Genomic DNA, 24,679 nt, shown 5'->3' on the forward strand with positions numbered 1-24,679 from the left:
TTCTAAATAAATTTATAAATTGCATGCTATATCTTTATCACCAATCATGCTGAATATCTATTCTAAAAACAAACGAAACAACGAAAGAACGATAAATCCTCATTCACTTTTAAGATCTATGAGATCATTTTGTTCAACCATTTCCAAATAATTGTTTGATCTTCTCTGCCTCTTCGAGTTCTCTTTTCATTCTTTCTTTGCGAAGAAGTTGAAGATGCGAAGAAAAATGATTTTCGCTCGAAATTTCATTCGCTTCATTACAGCTCTTATGCTTTTTCGATTCTCTAGAATGAGAATTGCGATGATGAAGATGACTATGATGATGATGACTATGATGATGACTATGATGATGACGCTGATGATGTTTTTTCAATTTTTCACTTTGTTCATCAATCTCTGATAATGAATTTTCATGAAAATTCTTAACTTTTTCCATACAATCCCCAAGTACAATTTCACTGTTTTCCCCATCTATTGCCTTTAATTCAATTATATCTTGAAAAGAATCTTGATCTGATTTCTGTTCTTCAGATGATGATTTTTTCTCATCGATAATACACATTATATCTTCACCCAGCTTTTCAGTATCAGATTTTGTATCTGTATATAATCTGTCGTTAAGAGGATCTTCCATGTTTTGAATTCTTGAGTGATTCTCTTCTTTAAATCGTGATTTGGTATACCATGGAATTTCATTAAGATCTTTAAATGTCCAAAGTGGAGGCGTTGACTTAAGTTTCGATTGAGACACATCCTCGTCAGACGGCGAAGAACTTCGTTTAGTGATGTCTACGATCGTTTGATTTATTTGCATTTTACTTCGTTGAGAACGCAAAACTTCGAGACGATGCTCTTGTTCCTGTACAACGTTTATCAAAACAAAACAACAATAAAAAAGAATAAAAAATAAAACCATAGCAATAGAATTCTTTTTCATTTTTTCTTGTTCCATTTCTTGTTCCATCTCATCTCTTTTAACTCGTGCAATGTTTTCAGGTAATCCGACATGCCATCGCTACTATACATAAGCATCGTGATTAATAAAATATGTGTAAATTTGTTGTTAATATTTAATCATTAAACCTTTTTGCTAAGTAAAAATGTGCGATATTTCTTTGTGTTTGACATCAGAATTTTATTACGGTTACAATTATATCCTATGTTCGTTTGATCATTATTTAAGATCAATGAAGCTTTTTTCGGTCGAAAAGGGAGCAACTGGTGCTTTTAGTCCATTTAAGCCAAGTTTGCTTGCGCTTGGAACCACCTCCAATACAATCGGTGCAGATTTTCAGTCTTCTGCATCTCTTGAATTGTATGACATGAAAGGAAAATGCATTGGAACAACGCAGACGGAGTACAGCTTCAACAAAATTGCATGGTCTCAACCACTCAGTCTTACACAACATCATTGCGGATTAATTGCCGGCTCTCAAACAAATAATACAATTGCTCTTTTTAATCCTGAAAAATTGTTTGCATAATTGCTTTTTAAATATTATTTTTAAAGGAAAACTTTTTTTTTTCATTTTGCATTGTTGATTTTTGAGAATGAAAGGAGAGAAAGAAAGTATTGTCGCTTCTTTTGAAACAGGCGCAAAGCCATTAACAGATCTCGAATTCAATGGTCATGCCTCAGGAATACTTGGTGCAACGAACGCAGATGAAGTTAAAATATTCGATTTGAATAGCAATTTGTCAAGCCCAGAATCATTTTCGCCAATCATATTTTCAAAAACTCCAAGTTCTCACTTCACCTCATTAAATTGGAATGTCAAAGTGCAGAAAATTTTGGCTGCTTCAACTTCTGAAGGAAATGTGCTTATCTTTGATACAACTGCTAAGAAACAGACAATAAATATTATTGGACAGGATCAGAATAAAATCACTTCATGCAAATCTGTCAGTTGGAATTCCGAGATAGCAACTCAAATTGCTGTTGCATGTGATGATGACAAATGTGGAGTTGTTCAAGTTTGGGATCTTCGCTTCAGTGCACAACCATTGCAGACTTTCCCTCACCGACGTGGGGTACTTTCATTGCAATGGTGTAGACATGATCCATCATTTTTGCTTACATGCGACAAAGACAATCGCGTGAACTGTTGGTCCATGGTGACAAAGAACCTTCTTGGGGAGATACTGACATGCGGAAACTGGCCGTTCTTCTCCTTATGGTCAGCAGCTGATCCTTCGCTTGTGTGTGTTTCCTCTTATGACCAGACTGTATCTGTTCTGTCGATGCACGATGTCATCCATTCTGTAAACAGTTCAGAAGGCAAAAGCACAGACTTATCTCCTGAGCTTCTTTCCCATCCACCGAATTGGCTTGGCAAAAAGGCAACAATGTTACCACCACCGCCTGCATCTGGGTCACCACATTCTCTGACTCCTGTTCCAGCTCCTGGATGGTGCTGTGTTGACTACGGGTTTGGAGGAAGAATGATCAAACTGTCTGTCTCTTCGGTGACTGATACAACTTCGAAGATCACAGTTGACTGCATCAGCGCCAATCGATTGATCCCTGCTGGAGATGAGGCCGCTTCTCCAGATTCGACAACATCTGCCTCGGAAACATCGAAAAATGCAGATGATCTGGCTGCATCGATCGATGCAGAGATGAAAGCATTGCTGTTGTCTGATGATCTACGTGATGCAGTGAAGAAAGGCGAATGGGCTGCATTCTGCGCAAAGAAGGCAAAAGAGGCAGCTGGTGAAAAGAACGAAATGGAGGCCGAGAAAGAAGAAAAAGAAAAAGAACAATCCGAAGAAGGAGCAAAGAAAGAAGAGAAAAAGGAGTTAAAGACAAAGACACAAGTTATGTGGGAAGCAGTAGGTGCTCTTCTGAGAAAGAAGCCTCGCAAAGATATTCTAACCTTTTTGGGATTTGATGCCTCGAAGATAAAGACGAAGCAAGATTTGGAGGAAGAGGAACAAAAGCGCAAAGAAGAGCTTATGAAGAAGAGGATGGAAGAGCAACTGAGAATTGAACGAGAGAAAGCAGAAGAGGCAGAGAGGCAAAAGAAGAAAGAGGAAGAAGAAAAGAACCGGAAGAAAGAGGAAGAAGAAAGAATCGCCAAAGAAAAAGAAGAGAAAGAGAAGGCAGCGAAGATGGCAGCAACTGCTGCAGCATTCGATGATGGGATGGACTTCTTTGACAGCATTCCAGAGCAGCAGCCAGCACCTGAAACTGCAAAGAGCGAAGAAAAACAGGACAAAGCTGAAGAAACAGAATCCAAGCCGAATGAAGAAGGAAAGAAATCGAAGAAGAAGAAAGGCGGGAAAGACAACAGCAGTGCGGCATCTTCGCCTGCTGCCGAGGAGAAAGCAGAGGAAGAGACAGGAAAAGGGAAAAAGAAACGCGGAGGGAAGAAAGAAGGATCTTCTGCTTTGAAACAGAAGAAAGCACTGTCGCCAGAAGAGGCAGAGTTTGAGAACAAAGTCGAAGATTCAATAATCATCGGAGATTTTGCGACTGCCACTGAGCTTTGCCTGCAAAAGGACAAGTTGGCTGAAGCGCTGATCATCGCATCTCACAGCGGAAAAGAGCAGTTCAATGCAGTTGTTGAGTCAGCGTGCCAGAAACTGGCAAATGAACACCGCTTCCTCAGCATCTTCAGACGCATCACAAACAGAGAAGACAGCATATTCATGATGAAGGGACACTCACACCTGAATGCCTCTGAAACAAACAAAGAGGAAGAAGAGAATGATGAAGAAGATGACGAACACGATGAAGACGAGGAATGCGAAGAATCTGCAGATGATTTGGGATGGAAACGCGAACTTGCCATTCTGCTGACATATCGCAACTCAATGGACTTTGCCAAAGAATGCGAAGTTTTGGCACAGAAAGAAGAGAAAAGATTGCAACACCTCAAGAACTCTTCGGCTTCTTCATTTGCTTCACTTTCCCTGTTGGATTCAGTGGCACCCTGCGTTTTGCATCTGTTTGCAGGCAACATTGAGCGTGCAAGCCAATTGTGGGACGAATACGACAGAGAAGAGGAAACAGAATCTGCTTCTGCTTCCTCATCTGCATCAGCTTCATCGTCTTCACGGCCTTCATCTTCTGTCAGTGATGTTCGCGAAGCCGAACGACTGCGCAAGCGTATTGAACGCACATTTGTGTTGATGCAGACAGTACTCATTGCAGATCGTGCAGTGTCTGATTTCATTGCACTGTATGTGTCATACGCGAAAAAGCTCATTCGCATCGGTGCTTCTGAAGCGGCTAGAGACTTCTTGGACTTGGCAATCTCACATCTCGGAGGAAAGACTGATGCAGAGGCGCTGACAATGCCATATCCTTCTGCTTCATCACTGGCAACTCAATCTCCTCATTCAAAGGCCAAAGTTATGAGAGAGAAAGAAAGACACGTCCACGATTCTCTGCGCCCGCTTATGCTGCTCCGAAAGAGAGTTGAAGCAGCATTCTTTGCTCCGCTCGACGATACCCTCGAAGCAATCATCTCATCTTTTTCGACTCATCCGTTTGCTGCCTCACAAACTGCTTTCCCAAAGAGGCATTCTCAAAAGCCAGAGGCTTTGAAACAGCCTTCCCAAGCAAGAAACTTACAGGCTCAGATGTCCCAACACGCACCAAAACCAGCAGTTGAAGCTCCACCAAAGGTCATTCCTGTTCCTGCGGAAGTGCCTTCATCTTCCCGCTTCCCATCTTCTCCTGCAACATCATCGCTTCCCTCATCGCCTCTGCATCAGACAGTGAAACAGAGCAAAGTTGGACCCAGTCGCTCAAATGCAAAGATAGACATTCCTCTGGAGCCAGACAGCGTGTTTGTGAAGGCGATTAAACCTTCCACCAACTTACCCTCACCGGCACAAATGCAACAAGCACGAAGCCAATCAAATACATCTTCATATCCGACAAATTCTTCTGCAGCAGCCAACACTGTTCCACACGATGTGCATCCTCATCACGCTGCTCCGCCTCGCACTCCTGTTTCCATCAACAGTCTGATTGCTGAAACAAATGCAGCCACTCAGCGGATGGTTTCCCAATATGACTCTGCAAGAGCTCCAAGTGCTGTCACCCATACACCGCCACGTCCAGCGGAAACTGGGTTTGCTGGGTATCCTGCTGGAATGCAAAATCCGATAGGAGCGGCCGCACCTGCAGCAACTCCTGCTGGAATGATGGGAAAAGAACCAATTCCAACTCCGCTTATGCAACAAACACCAGTTTACTCAGCAGAGAAAGTTTTTGAAATGGTGGAGTTGATGCGAAAGAGGCTGAGCAAAATAACACTTGTTGATGATTCACTAAAGGATACATTTGAAACACTGTTCCAAATGGTGCGTATGATAACGCCACAACCTTCTATGGAGCAGCTGGCATTCAACAACATCAAAGAGATCTGCAACAGACTGATTGACATGATGAAACAGTTCTCAGCCGAAGGTTCTGCAGCATCTGGAGGCGCTGATCCCGACCTGATAGAGAAGATTGTTCAGCTGGGACGGCGTTGCAAGGAAGGAGATTATGACGGAGCTTCCATCATTCACAAGGGACTTATCACATCATCTCATTGGACACGCATCTCGAAGTTTGCCCCATCTCTGAAAAAATTGATTGAAGATTGCAAGAAGAGGCAGAACTAAATTCAATGCGTATTTCTCTCATCTTTTCTGTATTTTTTTTCATTATTGAAGGCATTTTTAGATATTTTTTAAGTAATTTTTTTATCTTCTTTCCAGTAATAATATATCCAAACAAAACAACAAAAATCAAAAACGTTGAGTTTTAAATGGGATACCTTCTGGATGATTTGGTATGGAAAATTGGATGGAAATGAAAAGAAATTGAAAATTAATTTTTAAAAAAATTAAACTAAAATGAATAGCCTTGAAAAATTTTCAAGAAAGAGAAGAGGTTTTGTGGAAGAGCATTTAGAGTGAAATAAGTGAGGTGTTTGATTTTCTTATATTGTTATAATCTTGCTTTGAGCAGTCTTCTTTATAAGTGCTCCAGGCGTTCCTTTTTGCATTTGTTTTGTAAATCCTGTTCTTCTGAATAATTCGCTCTTCAAAAATGCATCCACATCAGCTTTCTCAATCATCTCTGCTCTTGCACGATCTTCAAACTGATCAATTCCAATTTGCACGGTTGCAGGAAGTTCTGGGTTGAAGTCAATTCCAAGAATACTTGCCTTCTGATGAGCTTGGAAGAGTTCGTATTGCTCAGCTTCTTGTTCCATTCTCCGAAGCAAGTCGCGAAGAAGAACGAATCTGTCCTTTGAAAACGTGAGATAGTGTGCAAATTGCTTTCTAAGCGCAGTTTTTGCTTGATGACGCTGTGATGATATGAAAGAGTCTAAAAATGTCTGAATTGCCAGCTGCACATCATTTTCAGTAACAATATGATGCAGACGGAGTTTTGCATAAGCCTCAGAAATTCGTTCAATGGCATCCACATTTCTTGCAGTCATCGGGGTTCCTCCACAACCTTCAGCTGCAATACGCAGTTGAGCATACAATTCTTTAATTTTTTCGCGATCTGCATCGCTATTTTCGACTCTCTGCATTCTTGCATATTGGATGTACCTACGGAGCACATCTGGTGCCAGTGGAGCAAAAGTGGATGATGAGGAAGAGCTGGATGAAGTGGATGAAGATGAAAGCAATGCAGATGGGTCATTTTCGTCGATGTGAGGAATAATTGAAGCATCTTCTTCTGTGAAGTTTGGATGTGACATGATATGGGACTTCACAATGAAGCGTGCCATGCGTCGATCCTGATCCTCGTCAACGTTATCCTTTACAACACAAAGAAGATCAAAACGAGAGAGAATTGGCTCAGACAAGTCGACATTTGCCAGGAAAGTTTGAGATGTATCATATCTGCTGTGTATTGGATTCGCTGCAGCAATCACAGCGCATCTCGCTTGTAGAACAGCAACAATGCCAGCCTTTGCAATAGAAATTGTCTGCTGCTCCATTGCTTCGTGAATTGATGTTCTATCTTTGTCGTTCATCTTGTCGAACTCATCAATGATGCATATTCCGTTATTTGCAAGCACCATTGCTCCTCCTTCAAGTGTCCATTCTCCGGTTGATGGATCCTTTCGCACGGCTGCTGTCAAACCAACCGCAGATGCTCCTCTTCCCTGAGTCCTCACAACACGATATCCTGTTTTCTCAACATATTTCAGAATCTGCGATTTTGCTGTTGCTGGATCACCAACAATCAACACATTAATATCACCTCGAACAATATGCCCTGGTATCTCTTTACGAACTCCTCCAAGCATTGCCAAACACACAGCGCGTTTCAAATCTTCATGCCCATAAATAGCAGGCGCAAATGAATGGAACACTCGTTCAGCAATGTTCGGATCTCGCGCAAGATCTTCAATTTCTCTCTTTTCCTCTTCAGTGAACTCGACATCGTCTCCGGTTCCTGATCTGCTGCTTGTTCCAACAGTAATGTGATTAGCTTCGATCTGTGTTGTAAAGACAGGAAAGCCGTATTGCTTGTTCAGCACAACATCGTACTGGTTCATGTAGATTCCTGTTACTTTAATTTCTTCGCCAGGTTTGCAGCAGTCGATCAGATCATTCACCAGAATGAGTTCCTTGTGTCTCGGAAGGCGTCCAGGCTCAAGAGCATTTGGAGACTCCTGCAGCGTTACGCGCTGATAGTTTCTGAACACTGTTTGTTCTGTATTCAAGCGGAAAGGTCCTTTTCCATTGCAACTTGGACATGTTTTTATTTTGATGGGCTTTTTCTCAATTTGTGCGAATGGACCTAGCACAGCTCCGCACGTCTCACATGTGAAGCGTGCATTTATCATCTGACTGAAAACAGCAGAACGGCGTGTCACCACTCCAGTTGTTGAGATAAGAGTGTTCAAATGTTGTTGCCTGCATTTAACATTAATAATGAATTGTATAAAAAAGAAGTGTTTGAGATTGCAATGACGCAGGTCATTAAAGAAAATATGAATAATTTCTTTTAAATTAGAGTATAAAATAACAAACCTCAATTTTGTCAGAGGGGTTTCTGGTACAAGATTTGTGATACGCACATTAACAACATTTGTAACACGACGATAAAAATCGTCTTGTGCTATCATCTGCATCGCCACCTCATCAAAGATCTCTAAAACTTGTCTCGGATAGAACATAAGAAATGCTCCAAGAATCCTGCTGTAATCGCTCAGATGCTGAAAATCAACTTCAAAGCTCTTTTTGTTGTCACGTCTGCATTCAGCAATCACTTTGCGGTAAATGCCTTCTGCGTCTGGGTTCTCTTCTTTGACATCAGCCGGAACAAAGCTGTTGAGAAAATCTCGAAAACGCATTCCCATTTCTCTTCGAGGTGCTGGTTGTGAAAGTGCTTCTGCAGGATTTTGTATGCTTTCTAAATCAAATCTTTCTTCGATTTCTTCAACACGGCCTAGTCTCCCTTCTTCCACAGCTTCTCCTTCCAATGATTCCATTTCTCCAGTTGGAATTGCAGATGATGGAATATTTAACGCTTTCGAAAGAGATTCTCCGTCGGCTTCTCCTGTTAAACTGTGGGTACTAAGAATTCCAGGAACATCCAATCCTATTGGCTCGCTGTCTTGATCAGAAAGAAATGCTGCTGGTAATCTTTGACCAGAAAATCCTGTTTGACCATATCTTCTTCCTCTAGGTAATAACCCGTGCTGACCTTGCTGCCTTGCCCTCATTCTGTCATTGTGTTGCATTTCCAATTCAGCAGCTCGTCTTTGTTCAATCTTTTGGTAATAAAAAATTTGAAGAAAAGATTACAAAAAATAAATGTTCGAACTGTCATTTCTTGATATTCTTCATCATCGAATTCGTTTTCGTCATATGTATCGAGACGTGGTTTTGATTCATAATCGCTAAAAAGAAGTGAGTTATTTGAAATGTTTGATATCAATTAGTTAAAGCTATATGAACAAACTTATCCATATCCTCTGTAAATATATCCTCTCCTTCCTCATCTTCGGATGGTTCACTTTCTGGAAGTCCGACAATTTCTTCTCTAATAATTCATAAAAAATTAAGCACAAAATTTTTTGTACACATATCAACAAAAAATACAAAAGCATCAAAAGAAAGTCAAACTCTTCGATGGGCTCTGGTAATCGTTGTCCTCTTCGTGACATGACTCCTTCAAACAAAATACAAAAACAATTTAATTTGAAAGTTTTCCCATAACAATTTTCATGACAATCCAATCAATTGTGTCAAAAACCTTTACACGCAAATGACTTAAAAGAATGATGTTTCAAGTATTGGAAAAAAAATCAGAACTTATGTCCAATAATAAATAATTACTAAAAATGTCTGAAAAAAGAGCATTAAAATCCAAGTCATCAAACGTATTAACGAATGAAAAGTCCGAAGAAAAATTGCCAACTACAGGATCACTTGGAGGACTGTCTCCTCTTTATCAACGTAGAGTGTTGAGAGAGATACAATCACTTCAAAAAGAACCTGTTGATTTTGTTACACCGGAATTTAACGCTGAAAAATTAACCGAGTATGATTATTAATATGGCATATCGATGATAAATATCTGCATTCGAAAATAAATTGAATTGCACCAAATGTCTTTTTAGAATTATATGTTATATTGAAGGACCAAAGGATTCAATATATGCTGGAGAAAAATTTACACTGAAAATAACTTTTACTAACTCCTATCCAATGGAATGTCCAATTGTCGTTTTTGTTCCGCCGATGGTCCCAAAACATGAGGTATTCATTTTTCAAGTAGTCTGTTTTTTGAAAAATTATGTTTAAATATAAAGCATTGTTACACAAATGGTCACATTTGTTTATCAATTTTATATGATCAATGGTCCCCTTCAATAAGTTTGTATTTTTCTCATTGAGACAAAATTTTTGTTGCAATTGTTATAATTATAATTATTTTACACCTTCTAGCGGTAAAGGGAATTCTTTTAAGCATTGTCAGCATGCTATCTTCTGCAAAAGTTAAAGTTTGACAACTTTTTGGAAAATTATTTTTGCTAGTTACAAATTCTTGTTTCAGAAACATCCAATTGACAATAGAGATTATGTGAGGCATGCACCTTCAAATCCAAAAGAAACAACCTGGGACTTCCACGATGATAAATGTTAAATTTAGAAATTACAAAAACTTTATTTTATGATTTTTTTTTTTTGTTTTTTTAAGTGTTTTACTGATAGCAATATTTAAGTATTAATTAATAATCATTCGTAAAAACTGTTTTATGCATTCAGATGGTTTCTATTTGATATAATTATTTAAAAATTCAAAGAAAAATGGTAGAACAATGAAATGAAGTTAGAAGATTCATAAAGATTATCACATCTTCACCGTTTACTTTTCAGATTCGTCCTTTGAATGCTTTTTGTGTTTCTTTTCTTTCTTTTCTTCCGCATCTTTTGATTTTGAGTTAGAATCGTCTTTCTTCTTTGATTTCTCCTCATCTTTCTCGTTTCCTTCATCTTTGTGATGCTTCGACTTTTTCTCTTTCTTATCTTTGTCTTTCTTTTCCTTCTTTTCTTCTTTAGCTGCTTCTTGAGCTGGTTGTTCAGCATCTGCATTCTTTTGAGATGCATTTGAAGCTGTTTCTGGATATTTTGCTGCTGATGCAGGAACAGACACTTGTGGTGCAGTTACTCCAAGATTGCCTGATAGATCAACAAACTCCTTCTTCCACTCTGCTGGAGTAGCTTCTGTCACGCGCCCGTGTTTGTCCAGCTGCCCTTCTTTGATCATCTTCTTCTTTTCTTGAGCCTTTGGACCAAGACCCCATTTCCTTGGATATGTGTCACGCTCCATCACCACACGTTTTATCTTGGCAACCACTCCGTGCTCACATGTCAGCATCGATGCTGCAGTCATCTGCGCAATTGCTAATGCAATGCATTCTCCTTTTGTTGTGATCAAAACAACTTCTTCTCCAAGTTCTATTCCTTGATCAAAGCGGAGAAGACCAGGAATCATCAGCTTGGCTCCATAGCAGATTGCATTTACAGCGCTATCCTTCACAACAATACGTTTGAAATTCAACAGGAGAACTTCCAGCGGGCGAATCACTCGACGAAGATATGATTCATCTCGTTCATTTTTATACACGTATTGAGCATCCAGAACATCATGCATTGTAACCATGTTATCCTTTGAAAAGAAAAGAGGAATAATAAAAGTTCGAATAATAAAGAACAGTGATATATTTGCATTTGAGCATACGTGTTCGTCTTGTGCTCCTGATCTCACACGTCTAAGTTCTTGTAGGTGACCTCCAACACCAAGAAGAAGACCCAAGTGGATGGCGAGCGTTCTTATATAAGTTCCAGCTTCACAGCTAACCCAAAACACTCCAAGTTGTCTCTCTTGATCATATTCGATCATTCTGCTCTGATAGATGGTTCGTACACGCAGCTGACGCTTTACAGCGGCAATGACTGGGGGTCTTTGGAAAAGTGCTCCTGTAAGTGTTTCAAGAGCTTGTGAAAATTTTTGACCGCTTTCGATGGCAGAATGGAATCTGACAACACCAACATATTCCTTACCTATATTGTTAAAATGTCAAGTGTTTCATAAAAATCAAATTCAGATGCATTTATCCATAAATCATTCATTAACTTTAAATACAAACCAGCTGATTGTTGGGATTTCACAAGACGAGTTGCGCGATCAATGCAAATAATCAAACAACCAGTGACCTTTGGATCTAGAGTTCCGCTGTGTCCAGTCTTTTCAACTTCCAGAATCTTCTTTACCCAAGCAACAACTTCATGAGAACTTGGATTTGCTGGTTTATCAAGATTAATAACACCATATCTTTGAAATCACACGCAAAAAATAATAATAATAATAAATTAGTTGATGCAAAAAAAGATGAGTTCAGTCAAGAAATCTGTTAAACCTCATATATTCTTTGAGAGGACGGTTCAATGGGGAAGAGCCATTAGGCAACGGAGTATAATGAGATGATCTCACCATAAGGCGGTCATAATGTTTAAGAAGAAGAGGCCACGTTGATGTGTCAGTTGATGTGGTTGCGTCGTCTGGTTTTATGTATTTCTCTTCTTCTTCTTCTTTTTTCATTGAATCGAAATATGGCTTATGATCACGAATTTTTCGTTTTTCTTCCATAAGGCAAATGCAATCAAAACACTAATTAATAATACAGATGCTTGACAGAATATTAACAAATATTTTTGTTGATCATTGAAATTAAAAAGTATGGATTGCATTTGTTGTTCACATTTGCTTTGTGAAAAAGTCTTCAAAATAACAACATGGCAGAAATTGCTGCTCGTCTTTTGCAAACCGCTGCTAAACGTGATCCAGACCAGAAGGAAGTTTGTTTTGTTTTTGTTGAAAATTGACGTATTTTCATATTTGACATGTTTTCATTTATTCCCTCTCATTTAAAATTTGTTCGAATGAATATCCAATTAGTTCCTCCAAGCTGTTAAGACAGTTGTTGAAGGACTGATTCCCCTTTGGGAACAGCGCCCTGAACTCGAAGAAGTGATGGCTCGTTTGATTGAACCAGAACGTATTTTCACTTTCCGTGTTGCATGGTTGGATGACCATGGAAAGATTCAAATTAACCGTGGTTTCCGTGTTCAATACAACTCTGCCATTGGTCCATACAAAAAAGGACTGCGTTTCCATCCATCAGTCAATCTTTCAATCATCAAATTCTTGGGATTCGACCAAATCTTCAAGAATTCTCTTACAACCCTTCCCATGGGAGGTGGGAAAGGAGGTTCTGATTTTGATCCAAAGGGAAAATCAGATGCTGAAGTTATGCGTTTCTGCCAATCGTTCATGACTGAATTGTTCAGATACATTGGTCCAAACATTGATATCCCAGCTGGTGATATCGGTGTTGGTGCAAGAGAAATTGGATACATGTATGGTCAATACAAGCGTCTTACCCATGCAGTTGAAGGTGTTTTGACAGGAAAAGGACAGACATGGGGAGGATCTCTTATTCGTCCAGAAGCAACTGGATTTGGAGGATTATACTTTGCCTCTGAAATGGTTGCTTATCAAAAGCAAGAAATTGCAGGAAAGACTATCTGCGTTTCAGGATTCGGAAATGTTGCATGGGGTGCTTGCTTGAAAGCCGCTCAATTGAAAGCCAAAGTTATCACCATCTCTGGACCAGATGGATATGTTTATGATGAAGAAGGAATCAACACACCAGAGAAAATTGCATATCTTCTTCGCCTTCGTGCAACATGCCAGGATATTGTTGCTCCATATGCTGAGCAATTCCCCAAGTCACAATTCTTCCCAGGAAAGAAACCATGGGAAAGGAAATGCGATATTGCACTTCCATGTGCCACTCAAAATGAACTCGATGCTAATGATGCTGCTATGCTTCATGCAAATGGATGCAAGTTTGTTGTTGAGTTGTCCAATATGGGCTGCACACACGATGCTCTTGAATACTGCCAGTCTCATGACATGATCTATGCACCAGGCATTGCCTGCAACGCTGGTGGTGTTGCTGTATCTGGACTTGAAATGACTCAGAACTCAATCAGATTGCGCTGGAAGGCAGAAGAAGTTGACCAACACCTTCAGCGTATCATGAAGGATATTCACAAGCAGTGCGTTGAGGCTATGAGCCAATTCCACAAACCAAATGACTACGTCTTTGGGGCAAATGCTGCTGGATTCCTCAAAGTTGCAACTGCAATGATTGAGCAGGGTTGTGTCTAATAAAATGAGCAATAAAAATTTTTTAATAATTTTTTTATGTTCTATGGTCGAATAATAACTTTGTTGGCTTTTTTGTTTTAATACTGTCAATATACTTTCAAGATTGAAATTATTTTTGCTTCAAAAAAGAGAAATATTTCTTAATAACAATGTTTAGGCTTGATTCTCGTTATTATCATTAAGAAAATTTGATCATCATTTTTGGATGAAAGCTAAATGCTTGTAAAGCGTAACAGATTATAACGAAAATAAATTTCTTTTGATAGATTCATCTCCATCAATTATTCACTTGCGACATGATCCTGTGAAGTGAACTTTATTCAAAAAGAAGTGAAAAAAGTTAAATTTCCAATTGATGTGAAAGATTTTTTAATCTTTAAACAAGTGCAAAAGAATATTTGTGCGTTTCGATTTTTCCAATAAGAGGAGGGGGTTGAGGGATCTTTTCAACTTTGTTTTCAAGGTCTTTAATTTCTTTTGTAGATTTCGTAATTCCAGGGATGTAGTGAAATCTATCATCAAGTTCCTTTTTGTCTGATTTCTGTTCCTGAGAAGCAGAAGTATTAATTCCCGAAGTTTGTTTGGCTTCGTCCATCCACTTGAAAGCTCTATGAAGATACGCCAATGCAAATGTTGACTCTTCTCCGCCAGCAATGTCACTCTCATCCTCAGATGACGATGACGGCGCTTCGCAATCTTCAATCAGAGGAATGTCTATTTCCACTTCAAATGTCATCTTTCGAGAAACTTTCACGTCCATTGAATGCATCTTAATTCTTCCTTTTATCTCGTCGTCTTGAAGCAAATACAATCTTAGAGGAATATGCAAAATGGTTTGACTCCAGTGTGTTGAAGGTGAAAACGGAGATGTTGAAAGAAGTGGAGCGCAAGGAACGAACGCGGTATAACCTTCCAATATGCTTTCCTTACGAAGAGGTTGAGGAGGATCTCGTAATGTCAAGACTTGCTCCGAATTTTTTGATTTCCATGAAGAAATAAAGGTATTGGAACCAGATTGAGATAATGAAGTTGAATCATTTAAGGCAAATTCTTCAATAGTTTTTTGCATATGTGCACAAACATCTTCTCCGCTCAGCCATCTTTTCCTCATAGATGGAGATTCAAATGCTACATCGAACCATACACAAAATCCATTAAATTCCCCAATCTGTTGGGATTTGAACATAAATTCAGAGCTAAATTCGCGCAAATCTTCAGGACGGGTTTTCCTCAATTCAAATTCCTTTAAGCATACCTCGTTCGCAATGACGCTTTCCACAGGTGTGTTAACTACTTCTGCTTCTTGGTAAAAGCATTTCTTTGCGAAAGGAATAAGTGATTCCATATTAACTCCATTGACATCTTTCCAAAATGAGATAGTGTCTTTATAAAATCTTTCATCGCTAAATGGAGCCATAAACATTCTGGCATGAGACGGAAACAAAAATCCTGTATCCTTTTTCAACCATTTATCTCGAGCAACAATCACAGAATCAAACATTGACTCGTACAAAAGTCCGTATCCCATCCATTCAGATACAATGATATCAACTTCTTCCGGTATTTCTATTTCTTCTATTTTTCCTTTAATTATAATTATCTTATCCGCTTTCAAAAAGTATATTTGTAAAAGAAAAAAAGTTGAAGAGAAATAGAAATGAATTTGTAACATAAATTCGAAAATGAAAAAAAAAAATGTCGATTACCTACTCCATTATCTTCAGCAATGCGTTTTGCTTGATCAGCAATATCGCTCGCATCGACTGCATACACTTTTTTAGCTCCTGTTATTTCAAATATTTTTGAAAATAAATAAAATCAAAAATACTTAAACAAATTCTTTTTAAAAAATCATACCGCTCTTCAAGCAAAAATGAGACAATATTCCGGTTCCGCATCCAACGTCAAGAACCACTTTATCTTTGAAATCTTCAGTGGCTTGCAAAATTGCATTCCGATAAGTAAGCGTCCTTATCTGATCTCGAAGCATCGTGTGATGTATTGATAAATGACTGTACGAATCAAAATAAGGACGATCCACTTCATTTCTTTGACTATTCAATTGCGTGTTGTCCAGCATTAAATAAATAAATATTTGATCGAAGTTATTTGAATGATTTCTATTACCATTATTTTTTTCCATTTATTTTTTTGAATCAGATATTTCTTCTCCTCTTTGATAATTGTATTAACAATTGTCATAGTTATTGTTATTTGTTTGTTGATTTTCTTAAAAGGAATAAAGAATCATTTTGCAAAAATTGCAATATTTTGAAAAAAGAGATATTTTTCTTCAGTTGGGATGAAATTTTAGCAATCATAAAAAAAACTGAGGTTTGTTCCAAACTGTTTCTGCAATTATTTCATTTCAAAATTTTCATTTCAATGCAAAAAAATACTGAAAATTAAAAAATGAAGAAATATTTTGGAAAGTGAAGTTTGGAACAAAATTCATAAAACCAAAAATTTTGTCCCAGTTGTAATCTGTAATTGTAATATTTTTTTTTTCTTTATATTAACTTTTTTGATCTTCGATTAGGCCTTTGCAACATACTGACTTTATCAAACGGAAACGACAATCCGACCGACAGGGACATTCAAAACCCTTTTGAGACTTTTCAATTTGGATAATACCATGGGTGCTTAACCCGCACCCTGGTGCCAAACCCGCACCCTGCAAATTTCTTGAAAATGTAAAAGTCATTTTTTTCCTTTCAAAGAGGTTCATTGATAGTGAATTTGATTGAAACTTATTCAAAAAAAAATTATATATTTTATTTTTTTTATAAAAAGACTTTCAAAAAATTGGATTTATAATATTTTTATTTAGAAAAGAACTTTATCTATATTTACTGAAAAAGAAAAAAAGAAGAGTTCAAAAAAATATGTATATGCTTCGTTGTTTATGTGTTTTCAAATATCTTTATTAGTTTTTTGGATTTGAATTATTCAGCAACAAATTTCACTTTTTATTTGATTGATCAATTCCATTAAAATATGAAAAACGAATAGAAAGTTCAGCAGCTGCTTTGAAATAGGTTTGTGAAAGTTATATCAAATGTTTTTCAATGATAACTTGCTTTTGTAAAATTAAATCTTGAATATTTAATGTTATTATCGATGTACACGATAACTTTGATTGATTTGTTTTTCATTTATATTTGATTGGAGATTGAAATGTTTTTTGTAATATTTTATAACTTTTTTCAATGAAGATAATTATTTTCATAATTTTCAAACACTTTCATTTTTATTTCCTTTATAATTTTTATGTTTTTGAAATCAAATTTCGAGTTGTTGTTTTTCACTGATCAGGAAACATTCTGCAACTTTCAATATTATCATCAAAATTTCATATTATCATTGGCTTGTTGAAAGTATTTATCATGCGAATAATTTCAAATTGCATGTGTTTTCCAAATTTTAAATTTCATTAAAAATTAATGATCATGCAATTGAATGTGGCTGAATTGTCACAAACGCAGATTTTTCATTTGAAAATTGTTATTTTATTTATTAAAAATATGGGGGAAAATACGGACTTTCAAGCTTTTTATGCACGAAGCAGGAAAAAATTGTTTCGCTCACAACTTTATTTCGCTCTTTCAGATTACAAAATAAATTTGATTTTCATATCCGTAAACAGGCATCGTTGAAATCAAAACATTAAAGAATATCAACATTTAGCGAATATCAAAAAATGGACCCATTTTTATTGTGTTTTTTGATACAAAAAAGTCAATGAAAAATACATAATTTTTCAATGAAAATGCTTGATTAAAAATATTTTGCCCCATATTTTCATTTGTCAGTTCATGTTCTTTTCTTCTCATTTCACTTGCATTTTAGAGCTCTTTTCAATTCATTTTTTTGGAATATTTTGCTTTTGAAAAGCAAAGACAGTCCAATCATATCATTCAAATTTCTTGAAACAATTTAACATTTATCATTCTTAAATAATGTTTTGCAAAAAACATTTGTTGCCAGGGATAAACGTATTTTCATGAAAATTGTAAGCTAATTTTCATATTGAACTATTTTGATAACATTTTGGAAATTTTTTCACATTTTAAAAGCTATATCGATGAATGTCTAATTTATTTTTCTTTTAATTAAATTTTTTTTCCGTTATCATCCTTATTGAAAAAAGTATTTTTATTTTGTCAGTGAAATTATCATTTTGAATACGACAGTTCAGGTTAAACATAACTTGGTGATAGAATGAATACTGAATCAAAGATTAAAAGTATTCCATCACAATCATTGTTAAAAAATTGCTATTCTGAAAACAATAGTTTTATTATGAAAATATCATTGAAAACAAAAAGCTCATAATTTGCAAATCTGACATCTTTGTGACAAGTGAATAAAACATTCATATGTTCAACAGCATTTATACGCATAACGTAAATAACAATTTTGAAAACAATAAAATAACCAAAAATAATCGTCAAAAAAAAATCAGTATCACCAAAACTCACAAAAGAAAAAAATTAGAACTTGACCAACATCAACAATAAATATGAAATAACAATTAAACCATGGAAACAATTTATCAAATTTAAAATATTCAAAACAAATTAATAAATGAATAACTTGGTTGAATAATTTAAATAAAAAAAAGATAAATTATAGAACAAAATAATAAGCAATAATATAATAAATACAAAACTGTAATAGAAAAACATTTGATATAACTTTCACAAACCTATTTCAAAGCAGCTGCTGAACTTTCTATTCGTTTTTCATATTTTAATGGAATTGATCAATCAAATAAAAAGTGAAATTTGTTGCTGAATAATTCAAATCCAAAAAACTAATAAAGATATTTGAAAACACATAAACAACGAAGCATATACGGCATAGGTCTAAATTGTACCAGTAGTGAATTTGACATTTCTTTATGAAATTTCGATATATTATTGATTGTCATAATTAATTAACACTGTATTATCGAAAAAATTTCAAAAATCTTAACTTCAAAAAGCTAACAAAAATTATTGATCAAACCCATAAATATATTTGTGTATTTTTCATTTCGTATTTTATGAACGTTTTGTGACAATAAAATTCTTTATAACCAAATTTATGTTCACATGAAATTAATTTCTACGTATTTCATATATTTAATTTCATCAACTTGCTTCTTATAAGTTGTGATCAAATTATGTTCGAAGAATAATGCGTATTTGATAATTGGAAGTTTTTGAAGAGAGAGGATCTCTAAGTTTAGAAAATTCATATATTAGGTGTGAATGGAATGGATCGAGGACGACCGGAACAGAAAATACATGGGAAGATTTTGCTTCAAATGGAGGGGCAATCTGCATGCACAGTCAATCAAGCGCTTCAGTTTCTATTAAGCACTGCTCTTTCAATGATTGCAATGCTTATTGGGATGGAGGGGGAGTTATGTGTGCAAAAATCAAATCGGTTGAGATTATTAACAACACGTTCAACTCTTGTTCCACAAAAACTAATGGAGGAGGAGGAATGTGCATTGTGTCAATTTCATCGTGTGTTCGGATCAGCGGATGCGAATTCCAGAATTGCAAAGCGAATAGCTATGGAGGAGGACTTTATCTTGGTGATTTTCAGGTTTCAGGAACAGGATGCGTTGGAGAAGAAGACGGAGAAGGAGGGAGCTCGTGTGTGTTTGACTGCATTTTCACTTCATGCTCGGTTACTGGAAATGATGGTGGAGGAATGCGTTGTGTAAACATTCCAATCACGCAATTTAAAATGTGCAGTGTTCAATTTATTTCATGTTCAGCATTAAGAGAGGGGGGAGGATTGGAGTTATATCCACACAGACAAGCATCACAAAATGATGTTATTTATTGTTATTTTTTGTTCTTCCACGAAGGCAAAAGAAGAAATGCAGCCAATCCAAATGGGCACGATATGATAAACTTAGATAATTAAAATTTATATTTGGATTCTGGGAATCCGTTCCATGAATGTTACACAACAAAAACAGATGATCAGAGAGTGTGCCATGGATATATTGCATCGAGTTCAACAAGTTGGACATTTCAGCACACAGAAAAGTGGGATTGGCTGAGCGAAGGGATGAAAGATAGGTATGATGGAGTGAGTGAAAATGAAACAAACAATCTGTGTGGGATGAACGAGTCTGCACCGTGCAAGACGGTGGGGCATACAGTGGTGTCGAGCATGGGGAAGCTGATCACTTTGATCGCAGAACAGGGCGGGAGGCAAGGGAGTGAAGAGAAGACAATAAGTGTTGGGGAAAAAAAGATTTCTGTTGTTGGGAGAGGGAAAGAAGTGAGTGAAATTGGGACAAGTGCACTTTCTTCCCCTGCAACTACTCTGTTCAGCATATCTTCTAGCAAACTGGAGACGGGGTATGAAGGGATTGACCACAACGCGACAAGAAGCACATCTCCGAGTGTGTTTATGGTGTCTGATGGAAGCGGATCACTTTCATTGGAAGATGTGCTGATCAGTTCTTCCACAACAGGAGGGAGAGGAATCTCATCGTCTGTGTTTGAAGTGGCTCTGAAGCAATTAAAGATGGTTGATGTTGAGATAAAAAATATGAAAATATCACAGCCACTTTTCGCTGAACTATCATCAGCAGGATCTTCATCAGGAGAAAGTGTTTTGGCGAATGTGACGATTCGAAATGTGAGTCGAACAGGTTAAGATAGTGTTGTGATGTCGAAGAGAGAGAAGGGAGGAGAAACATTTGTGGGGTGGAATACAACGATGGAAGGATGTGAGTGCGCGAATGGGAATGGAGGAGCGATGAAGATTGAGTTGGCGCCTTCTACAAGCAAAGCTCAAATTGGAACATCCACATCGCAAGATGGAGCGAAATTGAATCTTGTGGATGAATTTTACAAAATATGAATAAAAACTTAATTCAAATTGATGTAATATTTCATTTGTAATTCAATGCATTCTTCTCAAAATTTGCAATTCGAATATTTAAAGAAAATTGAAAACAATATTCTGATTTGTTCTTTTCTTTAAAAAGAAGTTGATATGAAAAAAAACAACAAAGCAATAAATGCAGTGAATAATTAAAACATAGCTCAAATACATCGCAAAACACAAAATGAAAAATACACAAATATATTTATGGGTTTGATCAATAATTTTTGTTAGCTTTTTGAAGTTAAGATTTTTGAAATTTTTTCGATAATACAGTGTTAATTAATTATGACAATCAATAATATATCGAAATTTCATAAAGAAATGTCAAATTCACTACTGGTACAATTTAGACCTATGCCGCATATACATATTTTTTTGAACTCTTCTTTTTTTCTTTTTCAGTAAATATAGATAAAGTTCTTTTCTAAATAAAAATATTATAAATCCAATTTTTTGAAAGTCTTTTTATAAAAAAAATAAAATATATAATTTTTTTTTGAATAAGTTTCAATCAAATTCACTATCAATGAACCTCTTTGAAAGGAAAAAAATGATTTTTTGCATTTTCAAGAAATTTGCAGGGTGCGGGTTTGGCACCAGGGTGCGGGTTAAGCACCCATGGTATTAAAAATTGGATAACATTTAATTTTAAATATTTTTTATTTTTTTTCTCTATTTATTTTGAGAATTTTTAAAATGAATAATGAAACATGAAAATGCAAAAAGAACTTTTTTATTGTCAAATCGACGGATCTTTTCGACTTGATCATGTATAGATCAGTCTGTCTGTTGAGATCAGTCGGTTTGTCGAGATCATTTGAAAAATGAGTGAAATGACTAATAATGACTTTATCAAAGAATTTTCAATTGAATTACAAAGATGCTTGTCAACAAAAAATATTGTTTAGCAATCTTATTTTATCCAAGCATGTAAATTTATTTATTTTTTTAATAAAATTCATCTTTACAGCTTGAAGAGTTTGAAAGAAATGTTGAGGAATTAAAAATCAATGAATGCACATTTGTGGAAATAATAAGAACAAAATCTTTCAATGGAGGAAATTGTATGTTTCATATTAATTATCACTCAGATTAATTTGCATTTTTCTGCTTTAAACAAGTCTACAAACACCCAAACAATACTGGAGAAGAAATTGGAAAAATTCACTTTGAAACATGCGATGGAAAGCTTTGGTTGGTATATACTCCTGTTAAGATGGATGGATTATTAAAAAAAGATGGACACATTTATTTTTTGTGTCCAAACAGCAAACATGGAATAAATTGTGCCATCTCCGGAAGAAAATGATGGGACAAAGTTACAAATCATCGATGAGCATTGACGACTGCATCTTCTATTTTGCCTTATTTAAAGTTTTATCCATCTACAACAAGATTTTCTGAAGTTCCTTCAAAGAAAATAATTCCAACTCATTTTTAATTTGATTCATTAATTGAACATTTTTTGCCTTTAATTGGTCATTGCAATATTGCGTTTCTTTCTGCTTACTCCAACGAATTCAACAAAATTTTTTTTTCTTTAATTATCACTTCTCAACAAAATCCAACTCTTTCACCGACAACCATATTTCCTTCTATCACATATCGTAAGCTAACAGCACTTATTCATGTCGAATGAAAGAAAAGAATTGCCAATAGAAATGCAAAGATTTATAATTCAATGGTTGGCGTCGTGATGGATGGAGGTGTTGGAGCAGGAAAAAAAATACACTGTCATCACAATTGTTCCGTTCCAGACAAAGGCATCTCCATTTTTCTGGAAAATTGAAAAGGCTTGCTTCACAACTTCCGATTATTTTCATATTGCAAATGAAATTATTTCAAAAATAGCTGATTTGAAAGGAGATGTTCGCTGTTTTTGTACGGATGACTTGCTGCCACAAAAACTCGCAATTCAAAGCTAAACAGATAAAACAAAGTCGACCTCAATCACAGAAACACCGAAAAAATTTTCTCCTCTATTTGTTTGCAGCTGCAACCATTTGATTAATTTAATTGTCACACGCCTATTTAAGTATAATTCATTTTTCGTTCAATTAAAAGAAGAAATAACGAAGTTTTCAAAAATTACCAGAAACGAGTCCACGAAAAATACATTTTTACAGAAATGCCCTTCATTCATTGAAACAAGATGGCTATGTCTTTTTGGCATAAGTTTTTTTATTGCAAAAAATATACACAATATCTCATTTTCAGACTATTTCTGCAAAGTCAAAATAGATGACGTGACCCGATGTGAATTATTACTAATACATCTGAAGCATCTGCTATTGTTCTTTGAAAAAGACGACATAAAGCTTGGAGATGTGTTTCCAATTATCCCAAAACCTATTGCGCTAGACATGTGGTTACAAGATCTTGAGGAATATTCTTCCCCCGATTGGCAATATGGAGTTTGAATTATTGAAATCCAACAGTTCAATTCATATTTAGGGAAAGAACGAGGAGATCAAATTTCTTTGGCTCATTCCTTAACTCCAATTGGTATTCTTGACTATAGAAACGGTTTGTTTTCAAAGTCTTATTCAACAGAGTTTGTGATATAGAAAGAAAAATGCATGTTAATAAAATGTTCATCAGTGTTTTCAAAGGATTTGGATCAAACTTAAATTCAAAGGATGCGTTGCGATTCATCTATTCAATCCACAACAGATTTAAAATTAAGAAACTTAATCTTTAACACTTCTTCAGAAGAGGTTTCAAATGAAAAGTCTGCAAAGAATCAACCGAAAATGTTACGAGCATTTTCTCATGGAATGGAAGAAAAGAACAGTGAAGATCAATTTTTGACAGGCATACAATATGCTCTTTCATTTTTTTCGAAGAATGAAAAAACTTATTTTCCAACTAATTTTCCTCACACAATATTCTCTTCTCCATTATCAGTTGAGACTTTTTTTTCTGCTCTTCAATTCATAACCCCAGAAAGAAATAGAAAAGCAGAAACAATGTCTGAGACACAAGTTCAACTTTAGCCGCTTCCAACAGATTTGCATTCTTTATCATCGACTTCACCAACCAACTCACCTAATTACAGTTTACTCCATTAATTCGTTCTTTTGATAGAAAACACACTTATCGAAAAAGAAGTTATAACGAATGAAGATGATATTTTTGGCGAAATTGATTTTGATGAAACAGGTATTATTCAAGCAGAAAACGATTCGGTGGATGATGAATTTGAAGAAGGATCTAATTTAACTGTGCGAAGCGAACGTGAATTATCAATTTATGAAACAAGAAATAAACACTCACATATCGAAGAAAGTGATTCACAATCAAATTCAAACGAAAAAAAGGAAGATGAATGTTCTGATAATGAAAAAAGCATTTCTAAAGATGATATTGATGTTGAAGAACTCGGTGTGAATGAATTTACTATCACAGGCTGCACGAAGACAACAGAACAAATAAAGAAAGCACTTTCAAAAATCCAACAATCTATTTGCATGGACTGGTTTCTCAGATTAAAGTCAGCATTCAATGATTATTTGTCCAAAATTTCTTGTTTGAAAGCTTCAAGTCATATTGAGAGCATTAGAGCTTTATTTTCATCAATGTTGCTGGATAATGCTCAAAACGTGGATCACACTAATACTCGAATTTTCTATTCTGAAATCAGCAAACAATGAATAATATCCGCAATTTTTGCAAACATTTGTTATTCGTTGACGATGTTTCCGTGCAGCGAAGCATCTTGTGAAAGAATTTTCTCTCGCCTGAGACGAATTGTTGGAGATAGAAGGTACTCGCTTGCACCAGAAACGCTCAACGCATTGCTTTTATTGTTGATGTCAATATTTTTGACAATAAAACATTCGACTGTTATTGCTATCTTTTTTCATTTCAGTGAAGAATTCTGAATATATTTGAATTCAAATGAAATTTCTTGACAAACTATGAAGTTTGTTGAACAAAGTTTTCAATTATTGTTTTTCTGAACTGTTTTTGAAACAAACTATCAATATTTGTAATTAATTGAAGATTCTTATTGTGAATATGTGGAATTGTGAGTTTCAAATACGAGGAATGTTAAAT

The 24,679-nt window shown here is 35.8% G+C and overlaps 8 protein-coding genes across 8 annotated transcripts; 4 read left to right on the forward strand and 4 right to left on the reverse strand.

Annotated features, from left to right (window-relative positions):
* Positions 1–341: 341 nt before the first annotated feature.
* MONOS_17369 (uncharacterized protein) lies at positions 342–1,128 on the reverse strand (the record flags this gene model as incomplete). The annotated part of the gene is made up of 4 exons (XM_067870282.1): positions 342–355; positions 439–859; positions 914–1,015; positions 1,084–1,128. The coding sequence occupies 4 exons, from the start codon at positions 1,126–1,128 to the stop codon at positions 342–344; spliced, it is 582 nt and encodes a 193-aa protein (XP_067730291.1).
* A 31-nt stretch (positions 1,129–1,159) lies between these two features.
* Positions 1,160–5,774, forward strand: MONOS_11714 (Sec31; the record flags this gene model as incomplete). Its single annotated transcript, XM_067864275.1, has 3 exons — positions 1,160–1,165; positions 1,194–1,474; positions 1,551–5,774. 3 exons carry the CDS (start codon positions 1,160–1,162, stop codon positions 5,620–5,622), a joined length of 4,359 nt encoding a protein of 1,452 aa, XP_067730292.1. The 3' UTR covers positions 5,623–5,774.
* MONOS_11715 (DNA replication licensing factor MCM2) lies at positions 5,744–9,140 on the reverse strand (the record flags this gene model as incomplete). Its single annotated transcript, XM_067864276.1, has 5 exons — positions 5,744–7,884; positions 8,002–8,744; positions 8,798–8,873; positions 8,936–9,016; positions 9,100–9,140. The coding sequence occupies 5 exons, from the start codon at positions 9,138–9,140 to the stop codon at positions 5,943–5,945; spliced, it is 2,883 nt and encodes a 960-aa protein (XP_067730293.1). The 3' UTR covers positions 5,744–5,942.
* A 177-nt stretch (positions 9,141–9,317) lies between these two features.
* Positions 9,318–10,123, forward strand: MONOS_11716 (putative ubiquitin-conjugating enzyme E2 W; the record flags this gene model as incomplete). The annotated part of the gene is made up of 5 exons (XM_067864277.1): positions 9,318–9,517; positions 9,597–9,735; positions 9,789–9,852; positions 9,925–9,980; positions 10,034–10,123. 5 exons carry the CDS (start codon positions 9,318–9,320, stop codon positions 10,121–10,123), a joined length of 549 nt encoding a protein of 182 aa, XP_067730294.1.
* A 108-nt stretch (positions 10,124–10,231) lies between these two features.
* Positions 10,232–12,095, reverse strand: MONOS_11717 (Pseudouridylate synthase). The gene is made up of 4 exons (XM_067864278.1): positions 11,901–12,095; positions 11,631–11,815; positions 11,222–11,544; positions 10,232–11,149 (listed from the first exon to the last, which is right to left on the reverse strand). Exons 1-4 carry the CDS (start codon positions 12,080–12,082, stop codon positions 10,346–10,348), a joined length of 1,494 nt encoding a protein of 497 aa, XP_067730295.1. The 5' UTR covers positions 12,083–12,095; the 3' UTR covers positions 10,232–10,345.
* Positions 12,096–12,227: 132 nt separating this feature from the next.
* On the forward strand, positions 12,228–13,880 carry MONOS_11718 (Glutamate dehydrogenase). Its single transcript, XM_067864279.1, has 2 exons — positions 12,228–12,339; positions 12,440–13,880. Exons 1-2 carry the CDS (start codon positions 12,277–12,279, stop codon positions 13,715–13,717), a joined length of 1,341 nt encoding a protein of 446 aa, XP_067730296.1. The 5' UTR covers positions 12,228–12,276; the 3' UTR covers positions 13,718–13,880.
* A 92-nt stretch (positions 13,881–13,972) lies between these two features.
* On the reverse strand, positions 13,973–15,834 carry MONOS_11719 (putative protein arginine N-methyltransferase). Its single transcript, XM_067864280.1, has 3 exons — positions 15,575–15,834; positions 15,424–15,501; positions 13,973–15,325 (listed from the first exon to the last, which is right to left on the reverse strand). The coding sequence occupies exons 1-3, from the start codon at positions 15,795–15,797 to the stop codon at positions 14,094–14,096; spliced, it is 1,533 nt and encodes a 510-aa protein (XP_067730297.1). The 5' UTR covers positions 15,798–15,834; the 3' UTR covers positions 13,973–14,093.
* A 3,295-nt stretch (positions 15,835–19,129) lies between these two features.
* Positions 19,130–20,386, forward strand: MONOS_11720 (putative autophagy-related protein 16 (Atg16); the record flags this gene model as incomplete). Its single annotated transcript, XM_067864282.1, has 2 exons — positions 19,130–19,367; positions 19,698–20,386. 2 exons carry the CDS (start codon positions 19,130–19,132, stop codon positions 20,384–20,386), a joined length of 927 nt encoding a protein of 308 aa, XP_067730298.1.
* Between the last annotated feature and the right edge of the window lie 4,293 nt (positions 20,387–24,679).

The sequence above is a fragment of the Monocercomonoides exilis genome (assembly GCF_001643675.1).
Source record: "Monocercomonoides exilis strain PA203 chromosome Unknown scaffold14-1859848, whole genome shotgun sequence".
Classification (NCBI taxonomy): domain Eukaryota; phylum Preaxostyla; order Oxymonadida; family Polymastigidae; genus Monocercomonoides; species Monocercomonoides exilis.

Bases quoted from the DNA above. Each gene is read 5' to 3' on its own strand.
- MONOS_11717 (XM_067864278.1), bottom strand. From the start codon at position 12,082: ATGAAAAAAGAAGAAGAAGAAGAGAAATACATAAAACCAGACGACGCA. The intron at 11,816-11,900 runs GTTTAACAGATT...GTGATTTCAAAG, and splicing joins CCTCTCAAAGAATATATGAG to ATATGGTGTTATTAATCTTG. The intron at 11,150-11,221 runs GTATGCTCAAAT...TTCTTTTCAAAG, and splicing joins CAGGAGCACAAGACGAACAC to GATAACATGGTTACAATGCA.
- MONOS_11718 (XM_067864279.1), top strand. From the start codon at position 12,277: ATGGCAGAAATTGCTGCTCGTCTTTTGCAAACCGCTGCTAAACGTGAT. The intron at 12,340-12,439 runs GTTTGTTTTGTT...ATATCCAATTAG, and splicing joins GTGATCCAGACCAGAAGGAA to TTCCTCCAAGCTGTTAAGAC.
- MONOS_11719 (XM_067864280.1), bottom strand. From the start codon at position 15,797: ATGCTGGACAACACGCAATTGAATAGTCAAAGAAATGAAGTGGATCGT. The intron at 15,502-15,574 runs GTATGATTTTTT...TTGAAATAACAG, and splicing joins TCATTTTTGCTTGAAGAGCG to GAGCTAAAAAAGTGTATGCA. The intron at 15,326-15,423 runs GTAATCGACATT...ACTTTTTGAAAG, and splicing joins TGCTGAAGATAATGGAGTAG to CGGATAAGATAATTATAATT.